The sequence below is a fragment of the Cataglyphis hispanica genome, chromosome 1 (genome assembly GCF_021464435.1).
Source record: "Cataglyphis hispanica isolate Lineage 1 chromosome 1, ULB_Chis1_1.0, whole genome shotgun sequence".
Taxonomy (NCBI): domain Eukaryota; kingdom Metazoa; phylum Arthropoda; class Insecta; order Hymenoptera; family Formicidae; genus Cataglyphis; species Cataglyphis hispanica.
Window position 1 is genome coordinate 3,086,331 of NC_065954.1, and position 18,627 is coordinate 3,104,957.

The 18,627-nt window shown below is 38.2% G+C and overlaps 2 protein-coding genes across 7 annotated transcripts in view; both read left to right on the plus strand.

Annotated features, from left to right (window-relative positions):
• LOC126853044 (FK506-binding protein 59-like) overlaps positions 1 to 18,627 on the plus strand; it is a 406,809-nt gene that overhangs the window by 121,790 nt on the left and 266,392 nt on the right. The gene's annotated exons all lie outside the window — the stretch shown is intronic.
• LOC126852625 (teneurin-m) overlaps positions 4,623 to 18,627 on the plus strand; it is a 214,842-nt gene continuing 200,837 nt past the window's right edge. For 5 of the 6 annotated variants that reach the window (XM_050597590.1, XM_050597599.1, XM_050597608.1 and 2 more), the window contains exon 1: positions 14,266 to 14,822. In XM_050597590.1, coding sequence (XP_050453547.1) covers positions 14,810 to 14,822 — 13 coding nt within the window. In that variant the 5' untranslated portion in view covers positions 14,266 to 14,809. Of the gene's footprint in view, positions 5,090 to 14,265; positions 14,823 to 18,627 lie in introns of those variants that run through there. The other variant, XM_050597637.1, reaches the window with a different exon arrangement.

Sequence of the window (18,627 nt, forward strand, 5' to 3'; positions counted from 1 at the left end):
AATATGTAATTATACTTCTGTATAGATAGCAAGCATATAAATAATTTTATATTGTGTAATTAAATTTATAAACAATTTTGTGACGAGTATTAATAAAAATGATCTTTTTTGTGTGTTGCAGGTGAGTACATTTACTATTTCCATAGATGTCATGGTAAGTTTACGTTAAATATGATGTTATATAATAGTATAATTATCCTGCAAACTTAGATTTTTATTCTGAACTACCTATCCTAAATTAATAACGCTAAAGAAAAATAAAATTTTATATTTTCACGTGCAAATGTAAAGAAAAATTTACAACATCTAAAAAATCATTTATGAAAACTGTGGTTGTAATACCATAGATATAATAATGTCAAACTCTCATCTCGTAAATTTGACGGCAAATATGAGACTGCGTGTGGTAACAAGCGCATATACCAAATTACTAAACAGCAAAGACAAGACTACACATACATATATATATATATATATATATAGAAGCAATATACCAAGTAACGCGTGCAATGGCGTTGGGAATATAGAGGCTAGGACGGAGGCAACTCAATGCATTATTCAACTCGGTCAACCCTAACTCACGCAAGATGCATCCTTGCCTTCCTTCATCCACCTCCAGAATATACTGCAGTGGTCACCCATACGTCTCCATACATATACTCGTGAACTGAGCACGCACATCAATTTCACGTCTATGTGCCAGAGATTTGTACTTTGACTGTTATGTCAGCAACCATTTATCATCAATTTTGTAGATTTTTTTATTATTTTTCAATTCTCAACAAAATATTAATATTCGATAATAAGGATCATGAAAATTCAATATTTTCCTATTTATTTTACGATAAATATTTTCCTATTCATTTTACGATAAATATATCGAGATGATGGAAAATAATCATCTGTTATGTTGGGTCAGTTGCGTAGAAGAGATAAAATCAAAAATGACTTTTTTCGAGAGAATCTCGCTTTTCCGAAAAGTTTAGGAAGTCCCGCGCAAGTAGTGGTCCGATTCGAGGGTAGTCAAGCGAGGTAAAATGGGTATTTGGTATTCCGACGAAGTAACCCCGAGCTCTTTCCACTCTCTTCCGCTCGTCGCGCACGCATGCCAACTATCTTCCGGTCGCTAGAGCCGCTCTTCACGGCTTTCGTCTCGGAGACAAGCAAATATTAGCGGTCGCTCTTGAAACGAAACGCCGGGACTGACTAAACCGCGGTGAATACACGGCAAGCTCTTTCGTTAGAAAAGATACCGTACATTACTAATACGAAAGAAATATAGAGCGTTTAAAAAATGAAAATGCAAATAGAATATAATGTAAAAAGAATGCAAGATCTCTCTCAATTATTATATTTTTTTCCGATTTTTCCGACATATTTCTCAAAAATGACAAATTTAAATTAGCAAAAAATTTATATTTATTGACTCTATCTGAAAGCAGCATTCGAATTTTAAATTTCTCTCGCAATGTACGAATCTGAGCATCTATCAATGATAAACAAGGCAATCGTTTACAGATAGAAGGAGCAAGTTTTTAATTAGCGTTTTTTTTTTCCGCAAGTCGAGAGCTAATTCTTGAACAAGTTAACAGACAGATTTGTCAAGGCTTGGAAAAGAAACGCACGGTTCTTGATTCAGTACGAGTCGTGGTAAACATTCGAATTTGCTCAAGTTTCTTCACAGCAATCTTCCCGTTTTCTTCGACTTACGCGGAGAGACGTACCCACCTCAACCTCCTCCTCCTCCTCTCCTTTTCACCTTACCTTCTCGAAGTCTTTCGCTCTCTCCTTCTCTCCCTCTCTCTCTCTCTCTCTTTCTTTTTCTGAGTCTGCATATTCCTTCGTTCTTTACATTTTCTCTGTCTTTTTCACGTTCTTCTTCGCAACGGAATGTCACAACTTTCGCGAAAGCCTTCGATTTGGACGCAGGTGGGGTGGAGACGCGGACGACGAATCCGCATCAAACGAACCGATTGCGGAAAACTTGTCGAGAATCCCGACGAAATACGCGACCGTCTCTCTCTCTCTCTTTCTCTCCACTATCCGTCCGTCATCCGTTCTACGTCGCGAGCGCCGCAATGTTTTTCCTCCCGAAGTCGCGTCGCGCGTTCCGTCTTATTCCGCCTTATTCCACCTCGCCCATCCCTCATTCTTTTACCGATTTTTCTCGTGTTATTACTAGACGCTGACAGAGAATCATCTCTTCTCGCAATATAACGTGAAAGATTGTAGAAAGTGAAAAAGTCGCGAAAAGCGGAATCATAATGCACGAATGTATTCGCAGGATTAAATGCTGAAAGACACTCTGACGTGATGAATGATCGCGTGCTTGGAAACAAAAGAAAAAGACCCGAGAGAGTCTTAGGGAGAGAGTGACACTTTCGCCATTGAACTTGTATACGATTGCTCAAAGCACACAAGATATATGATTTTCGTAAAAAATAACGAGACAAGATATATTTGCGTGTGATTAAGATAAAGCAGAATAAACGTAATAGAAATATTCAAATGGCATTAATACAATGATAAAAGAATTTACTCACCGATCACCGCTGTCGCTTTCCCTTTGATGGCTCCGAACATTCCATTGCAGTCGCACAATTCATTGGACACAAAAGTCGATCGAGAGAGTATAAATGATCCCGCACGGATAATACAGTATATCATTTCGTACGGCACTCCCGACACTTACCACGGACGACTTGGAACGGAGTAAATAACGCGTAAAACACACAATGATCCGCGCCGTTCGCCGGCTACCGTTTGTTGATATTTACACTCGCGATGTATACACCGACCGAAAGAAAGTTTAAACACTGCGCGACAATTTCACGTTGTTACGCCGACGACGCAGACCAGTTTGCGAGACGAAATATACGAAATCGCGAGCACTGACGAGCAATAACTAATTACTTCGTTAGTCATTTTTCTTCGAAAGATCATCTCGATATTCCCGATACTTGGCACAGAACACGAAATAAGACATTTAAAACTACGCATAATACGCGTAAAATACAACAACCAACGACCAACGATCCGCGCGAAGTATACGCCTTTTATACAATTACTCGCGTCAAGTGTACTAACCCGTGTGAAAAATTTTGTATATCATAAATACTAAAAACATTTGATTGACCAATCGGAAGAAAGAAATCTTTGCTCCAATTGGTCAATAGAATGCCAGCACTTTTAGTAACAAGTTGAACAGCCATAAAGTGTAAAAATTCGCTCTCTCTCTCTCTCTCTCTTTTTTCTCGATTCATATCACTTTTATATCGTATCACTTTTATATATGCAAATAATTGGCGAATAAACTTGCGAATATCTAATTCGTTCGTTCTAAATATATTTCGCGTCTGAATTAAAGATCTAGACAAATTTGCATAGATATATAATTTATATGCGTACAGAAATTAGCTACATTCATATCTAATGTATAGGCTACATGCTCTACCTTTTTTATTATACAAACAATTTTGGTTGATTATTTTTTTGTGCATATACATTACGTGTTTACGCAGATTTATTGGCATAAGCTCTAAATATCGGAGATAATTTTACCAAGATGGTTTCTCCAGCATATGACGACTAATGAAATAATTAACGGTTGTTTGACGATGTTGTTTGACAGAACGTAGCTTGTAAGCTCATAGCAGAGAAAATGTAAGCATAAAATTTAAGTAGTCACAGTAATTGATCGATTAGCTTCAATTTTACTTATGATTTTCTATTATCATTGGCCAAGGTGCGTTTGCGCCAAATATCAAAATATCAAGAGAGAGAGAGAGAGAGAGAGAGAGAGAGAGAGAGAGAGAGAAAGAGATTTATATATTATACATTCTCTCGGCAATGCTGGCATTCTTGAATATTATTTTATCTCACAAGTTCATCTGCACGCCATTTGTGTATTATGTGTATCTACATTTATCTTGATAGTACAATACTGAAAATGTTTAATCAACCAATCATAGAGCAAGAATTCTTTACGCTGATTGGCCAACAAAAATCATCCAGTATTTATGATGTGTAGTAACCGCCGTATGTACGAAATGTTTTCATAGATTAGTACACATTACATATTACTCGCGTGCATAGTCGTTGACAAATGGCGGATGCGCGAATCGTGTCTTCTTTTACGCATTATTTACTAGTTCTGAATGTTTTATTTTTCGTGTTCTGTACTAAGTATCTCAATAACGGGAGTGCCGAGATGATCTTTCGGGCGTGGGACGATTAATCAGATAATGAGCAGTTGCTTGTCGATGCTCGGATACGTGGTCTCGTATATCGCGAATTAGCCTGGCCGCGTATGATATGAAGTAGGCACCGTGTATAAAAGATTTGTCGGTTAATCTGCGTCGCGTATAGCATAGGCTGTGCTCGACTAAACGCTGCAAATGCCTGAAAGCGTTCGATTGACCGATCAAGATAAAAGAAGCCAAAAGATTCTTTTATCCTGCTCGCGATCAGTCAAACGCTTCGAAGCATTTGTAGCGTCTGGTCGATCGCAATCATTGTTAACAAAGAGACAGGTGGCGCTGGCCGTGTGTGTTTCACGCGTTGTTTACTTGTTCTCGCATTGCGATGTTTGGCATCAGTACCAAATATCGAGAGCACCGAGATAGTCGTACGACGTCCTGCGGACATACGACGACCGATTGCGTAAGCAATGATTGCTCGAATACGCAGTTTCGTATACATATTTCGTCTCGCGTGAACTAGGCTGTGCGTCGTCGCGTATGACGTACGGATGACAGTCATGTTTACCAAACTTTTTGTCGTTAAGTGTAGTCGCGCGTATAATTGTCAACAAACGGTAGACGGTAAGTGTGTCGTGCGACGCGTTTTAGGTGTCATTTACTCGTTTGCAATGTGTTGTTTCGCATTGATAATACTGAATATCGGGAGTGCCGTTTTATCTACGCATCGGAATCATTATATCACGTTGATTATCCGGCGGGATCGTAGTAAGCCGCGTTTTTTTTATTCCGATTGATATTCACGCGAGTGACCTTTGAGTGACCATCTTCGAAGTATATCGGAGACGATGACGACAAGGCTTCCACAAGCAACAGCGGTTTATAAATCAGTGAGTAAATAAATTTGTTATACAATGGCCCATTACAAGCTCTTTTTCTTGGATAAAAAAAAATTTTGAAAATTATTTTTAAAGAATTTATAAAAAAAATTATGTAAAATATGAAAATATAAAATATGAAAAATATATAAATATTAAAGCTATTTGTTTTTTTTTTTTCTCTTGTGAAAAGCGATAAAGCTTAAAATATAAAAAATAATCATGTCGCTATTTTAAATTTAATAATTTCCACTAAAAGAGCTTGTAGCATGTCAATTTTATATATCCATTTTGTTTTTTTTTGTGATAAATTGTATTATATATTGTATGTCGTTGAAGATTTACTGCGTTGTCATATATTTCAACACGCGTTTCGTATTACGTTATTGTTATCGTTACCTTCAGTTAGTTTTTATTCGAAAGACTGGATCAAATATCATTCTTGTTTGCACGATTACATTGGTGTGCAAATGGCAATTGATCGCCAACGAACCTCGTTGCCGCAATATTTTTCCGCAAACAATATTTCCATTCTAGTTATCCATATTCATTGCAAATAAATTCTTAATATAACCACCACGTGTTTTGCCAATATTATTTTATTAAAATATTATTGATAAATTTAACAAAATATTTCGAGTATATATATATATATATATATATATATATATATATATATATATATACATGTACGTATTATTAGCAATCCCCTCTACAAAAATAAAACGCATCGAATTCATCCGGAATTCAAAGCAAACACGCGTTCGCTTAGTCGTGGAATGTCAGACAATGAGTTTTCCTTTTATGCGAAGTGAAAGTTTTATCATATTATTCGTGGTAAACCTCGCGTTAAGATAATTAATGGATGTTACATCTTTTGTTTAGCCATGCGGCTTTATGAGAGGGATAGCTATTTGGTGATTCAGGATGATGGGGGCGGGGGAAGAAGAAAGGGAGAGAAATAATCATCTGGTTTGAGAAGAAAGATTTTCCGCGTCGATATAATTTGCCTTGTAGGAGCAGATCTTAATATCTTAATTATTCATTAACAGTGAATCCGGCAAAATTATGTCACGATAAATTAATAAACGAAAGAATTTTTCAAGTTCCAGATTGTACGTATCGTTTTTTTTTATTTCGATGAAATTTCGTCGCGTACGATTAATGATGTTCGTTTTTTCTTTCTTGAAACTCGATGACTATGGCCTTTTTTTTTTCCGAAGAAGTTTAATTTCGCGGATCTAAGTGTCATACGCGACAGCGGATTTACTGACTGCGGTAGTACATGGAAAAGGTCGTGACCGGCAAATAAAATAACCGAGAGCTATTTCTTTCCTTCTTATTTTGACCTGTCAACCCTAATTCCGCGGACATTCGTAGTCGTAATACGGTCTGGCCGGAGAAATGGAAGTAACATGCGATAAATATATTTAGATTTGAAATTAAATGTTATTTAATAACGTTAAAAATTACATTTGGGAAAATATAATGAAAAAAAAATATATTTGATTTTCTGCACATAAAAGATGGTTTATTAATTTAGCTTGTATTATTTTTACACACATTATTCATGTCAGCTTTTTTTACGTATATATAATTACTAAAAAATGTATTCCTGATTTTTAAAATTTTGTTAAATTAAAAGTGGCATATTTATTTAAATGGAAGTTGAAAAACTTTGTTAATAAATAGAGTACATGAATAAACGTATATAGCGTTATATAATATAGAGGCGGAGAAAAGCAGAATATAATTAATCTCTGCGGAATATCGTAAATCCTTTCACGTAAAACTCGTGCCGAAGTAATCGCGCCCTTTCTCGTTTCAAAGGATACTATCGGCGGATGAGATCCACGAGAAATAAATTCTTCTCGATTGAGAATCCGATCTTGACGATCTAATCACGCGATAAACACGTGCGCTATCCTTCTTCGTAAGGATAATATCTCGTGGAAGAAGGGAGAGATACATCAGGCGGCTCGTTAAGATACAAAAGCTAGCCACGTGCGATGTATTTCATGACAGCGTTATGTATACGTTTCGAGAAGATTTTCGTCGTATTTTTCAATGCCGTTACAACGGCATTACACATTGAATCAATGTGATTATCATAATAAATAAATTAACGAATAAATAAAGTTGTTTTATGGCCATCAATTTTTTTTTTTTTTTTTTTATCAAGAGGTCTCTATAAATTTAAATTTTTCCAAAATTTATATAAAGATATTATATACGGTTTTATTACAAAGTATAAATTTAAAAAGTAGAAAAGGAATATATAAATCTTTTTTTTTCTCTCGTCTTCCTTTCTCTGTAATTTCCAAGAACTCGCGCTGTTTCCGAGGGCGCCCTACGAGCCTCGCTTCACGTCATCGATAACGTTCTAACATCCTTCGAATCCGGCAAGGCGAACACATACGAAACACGACGAGAAACGAGAGCCGTCGGGCGCCCACACCGATGCACCCTTTTCCGAAGCTTGAGCTATCCATCTTATACACGCGCCTCTGAAGAGGTTTTATTCCGTGCCGTTCCCGACCCCTCCGGCCCGTCTCTTTCTCCCGCGATAACGCCAGCCTTACAACTGATTGTGAGCGAGGGATGTCGCACCCTATTCGAAATTTCCTTCTACGTTTCGTCCGGGATCATCCGAGACAACTTAAATCTTCGACACCTTCCTTAAGCGAGTTCGCCTCGATGCTCATCGATCGTTTCCGGCGTTTGTACTTGCTCGTGCGAGATTATTATCTTGCAATTCGCTTACAATTCGATTTCGAATTCAATTATCTTTTATGTGCGCTTTAGATTCATGCAAAATTTAAAATGGATAGATTTACTTCGCGAACAAAATGAAGAACAATAATCGGTATAAATTATTTATAAAAATTTATTATATTTTATGTCAATATATATGTATAGCAAGTTTTTTTGCGAAATAATTTGATACCGCTATGTTTCAATATTAAATAACAAAATTTATTACCTTAAAATTATTTAAATACAAAAAATGATTCAAATATTTAAAAAAATATATAAATAGTTGACCAATATTAATTAATATTAATATAATTCTCTAAACCAACGTGCATTTGTGAAGAATACTGTCTATTGTAATTTTAAATCAGGAAGAATGACGAATGCAGAAGATGGAAATGTTGATTATGAAACGCGCTTCTATGATAAGTTTCGTATTTACATATTTGTAAATCACTTCGTTTAAATCTGAATCCGATTCTTAAGAATGATAGGATAATGACACTCCCTGATGCATATGTAAATTGAAATAAAGCTGACATCGAGAGACTCCGGTCTCGTCTTACTATGTTGATCGAAACAAGATTACGCTCTTGTTGCTATATAACATATATATAATGGTGATTTATCAATAGAATATACAACGCATTGATCAAAATAAGGTTGCGATTGAAGGGAGGCCATAAAGGGTACGCTCGATCGAAATTATTTTCAATCATTCCATCAACTCGATTAGAAGAGTAACGCTCGTAATATTAAAGATGATTGATCAGAATGCGATATAAAAAAGTTATATAAATGCCACAAATACATTCCCGACAAAAATCGCTCTTCCCTTGCTCTTTACGCTCTCCGCGATATCATGCCTTTATTTCCGACTCTGTGAATTTGCATATTCCGCCTTCTTCCTTTCTCCTCATTCAAAAGTCCTCGTTTTATACGTCGGACCATCTCTGACTCCTTCGCGAAGATCAGCCTTTCTTTCTCAAAAAGAGGGATAAGAGAAAGGAATGAAACGGAGGAGGCCTCGAACTCGTCTCGAACGTCTCTTTTCTCGCGCTCAACCGAACGAACTATCCGCCCTCTATTCTTTCCTTGACTGCATTTGTCCCTTATTAGATATTCCATTTTATTGAACAGAGCCTAGGAGCTTTCCTTCCTTCCTTCCTTCCTTCCCACTTGCATTCTTTTGCTTTGCCGTCGACTGACTATACACGCGATACCATCCCTCCCTTCCCGTAGGATCCTATCTATCCCTAGCCTTCCTCAACTTTCCCCCCTTTCCCCCTTTCCCTCATCATTCGTCAGAAATGCGCCTGCCTCTCTTTTTTGACGACGCGCCTTTCGTCCGCGACATCGTTTTATTCCGCGTCTCGAATTTCAAACGTTATTATTCATTCTTCCGCGAATCCCTTCGCGCATCTTAGATCTTTCGACGAGTATTTCCGGTTAGATGCTCGCCCGGAAATCATTCTTCCTTTTTTTTTCTGCCTTTCGACTTTCGCGGTGTTATGTGGAACTATGTTGATTCTGCTTCTCGCGAGAGAGAACTCGGGTGGTTGAAACGACGATAGGTCGACGAGGGAAAATGGAGAATAGAGAGATAGGCGAGAAAGAAATTTTGCTCTGTACTTTTACATGGAATTGAAACTTTCCGTATTTTCATGCAATGGTAAAAATTTTATTTCCTTCTATGATTCTATTAAGGAACAATAAGCCCCTGCATTGAATCGAATAGTATGAGCGTAATTTTGTAAATGTTCAAATTAAATTTATACAGTTTTGACGGTTTGAATTCAGTAGCTGACGATATGATTCTATGTAAAATTCAAATCGTCAATGAAATTTGATTATATCGGAAATGAATTTTAAATTGGATGTATTAAAGTTACGGTAAAACATGTTTATTTCCTGTTTAAACCTGCTTGATAAGACTAATCGTATCAAATGTTTAAATTGCTATAGAGTAAAAAATATTTTTAATATTTATATAATCTTTTAATATTTATATAATATAAAAATTTATAAATATCAAATATTATATATTTAAATGATACTTCAATACGCGCACGCACATTCATCACAATAAAGTCTAAATAAACTGTGTGAACTAAATATTAATCAACTAAATTATTTTCTGTAATAATATCATCTCTCTCAGCACAAAATTAAAGTACAGTCGAAGTAATTATAATAATTGTTACCGGAACTTTCATAATATTAATATACAATAAATCCAACAAAGCTTGCTTCGGATGTGCGTGCAAATTATGAATTAATGCCTTTTTGCTGGCGAGTAATAATTCCATGTTATGTCGTATTACTTTGGTTACTTTGGATCTGTATTTTCAATTACAATTTTTTATTACTTTTTGCATCTTCGTTTTTTTATAATATTTTGCTCTTGCCGAATAAGAAGCGACTCTTCCAGAACAAGAAGCGTAAGATTCCGCGCGACCTTTCGAGTTATCGGTAACGAGACAGCGATCTCTTTATACGATCTCTTCCAAAGTAACTCGCATTCTTGAAATAACGAGGTTCGAGGGGACGTGCGGCCGTGGAAAAGTGGGTAATCTTCGTCGTCCTCGTCGCGTCGTCATCGGTGAATGTCGTTGCACGTACGTGGCGGAACGGGGGAACGCGCGGAGTCTCGTAATAATATCCGCTCGGGCAGGACCCGCAGGGCACACCCTTTTCCTCGTACACTTCTTCTGATCCAGACAATCATTGTCCCTTTCTCTCTCTCTTTTTCTCTCTCTTTGGGAGATTATCTTGAAATGACCTTACGACCGCGCTTTTCTTGTGAATCCATGCAACGAGATCAATCGCGCCTCCGCATCTCTGCTCGCGCATTTACAACACACTTATACTACGATTACCTTTACCATGATAGAGATTTTTCAGATACACAGTCAAGAGCATAATCAAACAAAGAAATATTAGAAAAAAAAATCTTCATGTATCTCGAATAATTTATATTGAAAGTAGAATTTAAAATCAAACAGAAAAAAGGAACTTGATCATTTATACATTAAACTACCTGGATTAAGCTTGCTATGAAGTTTTGTAGTTTTATTAGATCCTCCTTTATTAACTTTATCCCCTTATTCGTGTTCTCGTCACTATCCCATATCGACTTTCTCTCTTTCTCTCGCCCCTTATCTGAAAACAGCTGATTATGTCAGACGCGTTAGTTAAGATCGCGTTTGTTTATCTGATTTAACGTTATAACAGCAGGTAGCAAGACAGGCTACCGTGGAACGTGGCGGTCTCGTGTAACTAAGATTGAACGAAGAAAGAGAGTGTGAGAAAGAGTGGAGCGGGTAGGGGGGAGGGGGTGATAGCCAGTAGGAAAGAGACATAGGGTAGGAGCGAGAAAGAGAGGTACAGATAGATCCGACATCCGACGCGCTTGGTTCTGTCGCCGAAGGCGAGGATGGCCTTCCTTCGAAGAGCAGTTTAGTTACGATGAATGGATCGAATGAATCACACGGACCAATTAAGGATTACAGTAGGCGACGTTCTGCTAGTACCGGCCTTGCTTTAGCATCGGTACCGGACTTTGGATGAAAGAAAAGTACTTCTAAGATGTTGAAACGTAGGAGGGGGGGGGAGCAAATCAGGTTTCTTCACGCCTGCTTAACCTTCGCTAGCTTGCACTTAATTGGAACTTCTAAATATATACTTTCCGCGTAGTACATTTTGTCTCTTTCCGACTATATTGAACTAGGAGCTCTCTCTCTCTCTCTCTCTCTCTCTCTCTTTCTAGAAACAATTTTGAGCAAAGCAGAAGAGATGTAAAATTTTTAAAGCGATATCCGTGATCTTTTTATAGTTAGAAATATATTCTTTTTTTATTTGGATTCTGTTTGAAATTACGAAAATAAAAATTAAAAAATAGATGAAATAAAAAATATTTTAAAAAATCGCATTTCAATAATGTACCTGTAATATTTTTAAAATATATTAATTGTGATAAAATGACTCTGAAATGTTTAAATCGAATATTACTTGAGAATGTTAAAATGGAATTTTACTTTTACAAAGAAATTTAACGCTATTACTCGCTATAATGCATTATCGGGTCAATCAAATTAGTGCGACTGTAGATAAAAGGGAAGCACGTTTGTCTTTACATTTACTTTAGGGAATAACGCGTATCGATCGTCAAACTGCAAAGTTTCAGGAATATTTCTTCTCCGGCGAAAAGTCCTATCTCCCGTCAAATGTTCTATCTCGCCTATTTTCAGTGATCAGAATCACGAGCGTTCCTTAACGTAACGACCCTTCAGCATACGACAGATAATGGAACTTTTATTAAATGAAATGGGATAAACTAGTAATTAATCATCGTATTTCTTATTTGCTCGGATGGCACGTCCGATATATTTAGCTGTCAAAAAATAAGTCTGTAAATTATACGCACGATTTTCTCGTCAGTATACAACTTTAAAGATACTTCTTTACCGAAATTTTTGTTTGTACTTGTCGGATTACGCGGCGCGAGCAACGTAAAGTTTCATTTGCCATTCTAAATTTTATTACACGAAACTTTTAGATAAGACGAAAGCGGAATAGCACGGGATTAACACAATGCGCTTTAATTTAGCGGTACTATACGCGCTCACTTCGTAGTTCCAGAACCAATCTACCTTGCGCGCGCGTATCTGAACCATCTACTAATTTATCTCCAACAGCTCGTGCCGAGTTATATGTTACCACCTTTTTCCTCTATCGTTAACGAGATCATAGACCGCCCGTCACGTTTATAACATCGATAGATTTTACGTGAGATTTTTTTTTTTCTTCCCAAAGCATCTTAATCGTTCGGCGGATACGTTACGTAATTCCAATTTCGCACATATCGAAAAAGTCCCGTTACGCTTGTCCGAAGTACTTGGAATGCTCCCAACAAAATCCTTCCTTTCTTCGTGAAGTCTGAACGACCACCCGGATATTTCTGAGTCGATGCCAAATTCGTTTCGAGACTCGCGATTCAACTGTGTGTTGTCGAATTCGCAGCGGTAGTAATAGCGGCTACTAACTAAGATAAAGAAGAGAATAAAAACGGTGTATCGCGTATTGCATCTAGAAACGTATAATTTATTTCATGTCGATACTTGCTATATCCTCGCGACAATCATGGCAAAAATTCTCGGTTGTCATTCGCGAACTACTTTTCGTTCGCATACGCATCTATTTATGGTCGTGCTATAAGATCCGTTTGATTTTATGAATATTCATTTCAGTAGAGCAAATGCTTTCAGGAAATATTGCAAAACTATTTTTTGCCTGTGATATTATGAGATAATGTATACAAATAAGAAATAGCTTGAGTTTTTCGTACCCTTATTAATGTATAACCAATTATTAAATTTTAAAAGCAATGATTATGTCAAGCATCCTTTTTCGTCGAAAAATTTACAGAAATAGAAAACTTGAAGAAGATATTTAAAACAATGCTTTAATTCCCTTCTTCCTTTTAGTACTTATATTAAATATTAAATCTATATCAATAAATTGCGAAATAATATAAATAGAAGCTGCCACATTTTCTTAACTTTGCGAATAAATAAGTTCAATTTAGAGTGAAACAAATACATGTATCATTGGAAAATAACGTTTAATTAAAGATAAACTGCTTGTGAGAACAATGTGATTAAACATCAGCCGTTGTTCCAATTAATTCAATCGTGCGAAAGTACATAGGCAGCGTTTAGGATGGTCAAAGCAACGCCGAGGAGAAATTTACATCGGTGCGTTGCATAATCGGCGCAGTTAACCCTAATCTCACTCATGACCTGTGGAAGTCACACGTTCGTACGTTACGAGGAACAGTCCATGACTAAGTGCTCGATCATGTGAACTCATTCGACACTCGATAATCGCGCGCGCGTCGAAGGAGGACCACACGTCGACGATCGCTCATCGTGCGAACCACCTGCAACCTTCTTCGCTTTATTCTTACGCGAAAAGAGCGCGAGAATCACCGGCGTGCCACTCATCCCTTCTGTGGGACGGGGGTGTCGCTGCTGCCGAGATATAGAAGTTCCCCCCCCCCCTCTTCTTCTCTTTCTCTCTCGGGGGTGCCGATTTGGGACATGAAGCACGACAGCGCGTTTGCATGTATACGAACGCGTACGTCGAATATACATGTGCGCCGCGATACCACACGCACAATCGCGCACGCAGGGAATCACAATGGGAAGAGAGACGGAGCGTGCCGAGGAATGACGAGGACGACAAAGACAACGATGACGATGACGACGACGACGACGACGACGACGTCGACGTCGACGTCGGTGACGGCGGCAATGACGACGACGACGGCGCAACGTCGCCATGTTGAGCCACGCATGCGCCGCGTGGGAGTCGGAGCCGCGGACCGTCGGGTCGAACGAGGAGGCCAGAGTCAGTGCACTGCTAGCCCCGGAACCGCGAACGTCGATCTCACGCGCGTCCTTGATTGTCACCAGCGTAGATTCGTCTTCGCGTCGCGTACCGTGTCTCTGCGCCCTCGCGCGCGTCCACCAAGGTGGATGGACTCGAGTCCCGACTGACTCACGATCGCCCGAACCCTGCTATCCAAACCGCATGTTATATCATCCTGCGTCCCGCGTAGCCGAGCTACGTGAGCTTCCGGAAAGGAACGTTAAGGGCCCGTTATCGACGACGGAGCCGGCTGTTTTAACATATACAGCTGCGTGCAGTGTGTCCTCCGTCTACTAGCAAGCTCGCCTGTACCCGCGAATGCGGCACCGATACTGCGCTATTCCCGTGTGATCGTTCGACCGAGCGATCAGAGTACCGCGCCGCTCACCGGTTGGTCCGTCGTGCCGCGACTGGCTTGGGAGAGGAGATCCGTTCCCAGCGGGGGTATCCCAGTGGGCGAAGATGATGGTGATTTAAGAGTGTCGTGCAGTGCTCGTGTGCAATGGTAGAGGCAACCGTACGAGCGATAGGCATAGAGGACCGTAGATGTACCAGCCAGGTGGGTGCCAGGGGATGCTACCCCCTTAATAATATGTGCTCTCGGCAAGTTTCCCATATTCCACGGTCCCTTTTATCTCCGTCATTATATTACCTGCCCCCGCAATCAACAGTCGCGTGCCTTTCGGGATGCGCCGCTCGTCTCCCCACCACGCCCAACATTTCTAAACGGCCGCTGCACCGAACGAGAAAGCGCTCCGAGTGGATATCGTGCCACTATCGCGTTTCGGTTGTCGACACGGGCACGTAGGTGAGAGGGAGGCGGGGGGGGGGATCGAATTCACTTGCACATCGAAATGCAATGCTCGTGCGAGAAGATGAATTTATCCGGGCGGCGCGATTCGATCCGGATAAGTAGGAAAAAATCTTACATAGCAGGAAAAATCTCTCTCCGCTCTCTTTGTATTTTTCACGCAGGCGATATTTTGTCTCAACCGCGAGCGACGCGCGTTTACCCTCTGCGCGGAAAAATCATCGTTTTATTTCCGTTTTTGCACGGAGTAACGTGTAACGAATGGGGAATAGAGCGCGTCATCCCCTGTCGCTATTGATATGTCGGAATTGCATCTCGGTACCGTACCAATGCTGATAGATTGCAATTTTCAGTTTTTAAGTTCACTTGAAACGCGATTTTGCGACATGGCGATATGATATTTCAGTTACTGAATGCAATTCAAATCGAATATTGATTTTGGATTACGATTTAAGAAGAGAGAATATCCTAGATTTGTAAATGTTTTAAACACGTTTTGATTTAAATAAAGTATAATGTTGCGATATAATATTATTAATTTTTTTGCTTTTTCAATAAATAACGTACAAATAAAATAATATATTTTTATAAAATAATACACCTTTTAGAAAAAGGTATTTACTTTTCTTATTGTTGTATATTACTTAATGATATCAGGATATACACTCGGGAAAATCAAATAGAAAATCATTAAAATCATAATTTCAAAATATAAGAATTTAGAAATAATTATAGAAATAAACATGGAATATACGCGTCAAGAAAAATATTGCTCGTGAGTAACGCTGTCAATTTCAAAACTAAACTGACGTGAACGGCGTATATCGCTTGCTCCAAAGAAAGCCCCCGTTTTGCTCGCAAATGTGAAGTAAGTTTTTACGAATAAATTCGTTGCTCAGAGTTGACATTATTCCGTTGTTCACGTGAGTTCCACACGCGACGTACACGATAATGCTCTAAACCTCGCTTTGGAATAGAGATTGATCGCTGCGTCTCTTAAGGATAACGAAGGCGCCGTTTTTCTTCCATTCCAAGGTTTTCAGCGAAAAGTCCACTACGAGAACTTCTTACGCACGTTTGCTACACGCATTATTAGGAACTCACGCGAACCTTTTTATAGATTAAACGAACTGTGATTCTTAAAGTCGTCGTTTGATAAAGAAAATATCTCGGAATAGAAATGCCATGTACCTTTCGAGATTGCGGTCGCGAGATAGCACTTTTTCGTGTAACGAATTATTAAATTTTTCGCGTGTGTAATGGAACGTGAAATATATTTAAAAAAATTGCAGTAGTTGATTAATTAAAATAACTGGAGTGAGCTTTTTTTGGGTGAATTATCCAGCGCAAATATTGAAATTCATGTAGAAAGAACTAACAGGGTAGCAATATTACGCGCAAAATCAAAACAGATGCTCCAATCTGCCTCGAAAACGTTGTCCCCCTGCGGCTGAACATATTTTTCATTATACGCTGCAGCGAATGTTAATAATACAAACATATTACATATTTTCAATCCGGCAAAGGTGCAAGCGTTGATATGAGAAATAGGAATAAATGTGTCATGTTTTTTATTATTTTCTTCAAATTATTATAATAGCTTGATGTGTGTGTGTCTCTGTTTCACATTTAAATCACATTTAAAATAATTTTTAAGAATCGTATTCCGAAGATACAACATGAGCAAATATGATCAAATAATTTTACTCTGTCACTTTTTACTTTCTAAATTGAATAATAATGGGATGGCAATATAATAATTATCGATTTATATAAAAGAACGTTGTTTTATATATATATATATTTATTTATGTGATAAAGAGCGCGATTTGATGAAATTTGATCGTTATTGATGTTCTCGATGATATATTAACATTTTAGTTTGTCATTTAATTCATTCAAGTTGCAAAATCTGATCGCGATCAAAACGATGGATAGTAATTTTCAACGCCACTTAATCCCTTACGTTTGGTCAAAGCCGGAAAATCCTGAAGCTTATATAATATGTAACAAGCTATAGTATTTATAATCTCAATTTTCATATCGGATCGGCATAATTTTCTGGTCGCTTAACAAGTAATTTACCAATTATACATGATTATTATACAACGATCGACGGTATGGAATCAGCAGCGCGGGAACGTTGACAGTGCTCGATACGGGATTAAAAGTGAAAATATGATGCGTATTAACGAGGATATTATAAATGAGGAAATTAAATCAAATTATAATTAACGATGATAATATCGTGGGCATACGGCATCGAATGCGTGGGCACAATAAAGACGAATGAATATTTATTACGCGTCGAAATAATAGAGAAAAATCTACTATTCATACGGTAATGAATATTATCACATTTGTTTTCTAGACATTTGTGTAAACACACCCACCGCACGATAGTCTGCTAACATATTAATGAGTTAATTAATTATTAATATATAAACACACATACACACATCAAGATAAATTATATGTCGCGCGAAACAGGAGCTAAAGGGAGAGTTCTCGTTTTATTTTAAATACATTTTTTATCAAGCACGCGCATCGCTCACAAGCGTATCTTTGAACTCGGGGACAAGAATAATGTTATAACGATAATAATAAAGCAAGAGAGAGAGAGAGAGAGAGAGAGCTTTGGCATTCGCGATAGAGCAACACGTGGCAATAAAAGGGGAGAGGTCGCCGTCGCGAGAAAACGAGGTTATTCCAAACGAGACGGTGCGAATGAAGATTAAAGGATCGCCATGTTGGGAGGCAGCGTTTTGTCAGCGTTTTAACGAAAACAAATGCAACATGTATTATCCGCGACGGCGGCACGTTCGAGTAGCGGCGCGTTGCACATGCCGTTGGTGTAACTAGAAAGATAGTTGCGCGAAAATAATGACATATGTCTTGACGTGCGCGTTGCATAAAGTAGAAAGGCAAAGTCGTGCTACGGCTACGGTTAATGGTATGGTAGGATATGTCAGCCTCCAGGTACACCATTAGGACCACCGGTGTCACGTAGAGAACTACAAGGAGAGGATAAGACTGAGGAGGGAGGGAGTAGGGATATACGTCCATAAAGTCTCATTGTCCCTCGAAAGTTATAATGGACAGTGCACCGAGGAAATTGTGGACGGTGTTGTAGTCATCGCGCGTTTAGAATTGCATCGCTGATCCCGTCATCCTGCATCTCGTTAACGAGACTGTTAAAAAGATTCTCGTTCTTCGAACGAAATAGTTTTGTGACATTTATAATCTGTAGCTTTCCATCTTTTTATTATAGAATTATTATTATGAGTGCAAAATATTATATAATGTATATAATAATATAATTATTTTATTACTTAATCGATATTGGACACATTATTTCGAGATGAATCTTACGAGGGAAATTGTTGAGCATAATTATGTCAACTTCTTCATATAAATCTTGTATAAAATTTTCGTAGATATTTTTATATTACACGGATGTAATATTATATAAATCGGCGAGCGAGCGTCCAATGATCTTAAGATGATTGAAACCATTTCTCCATCACGTAGACGACGAATGACGTCGATGATT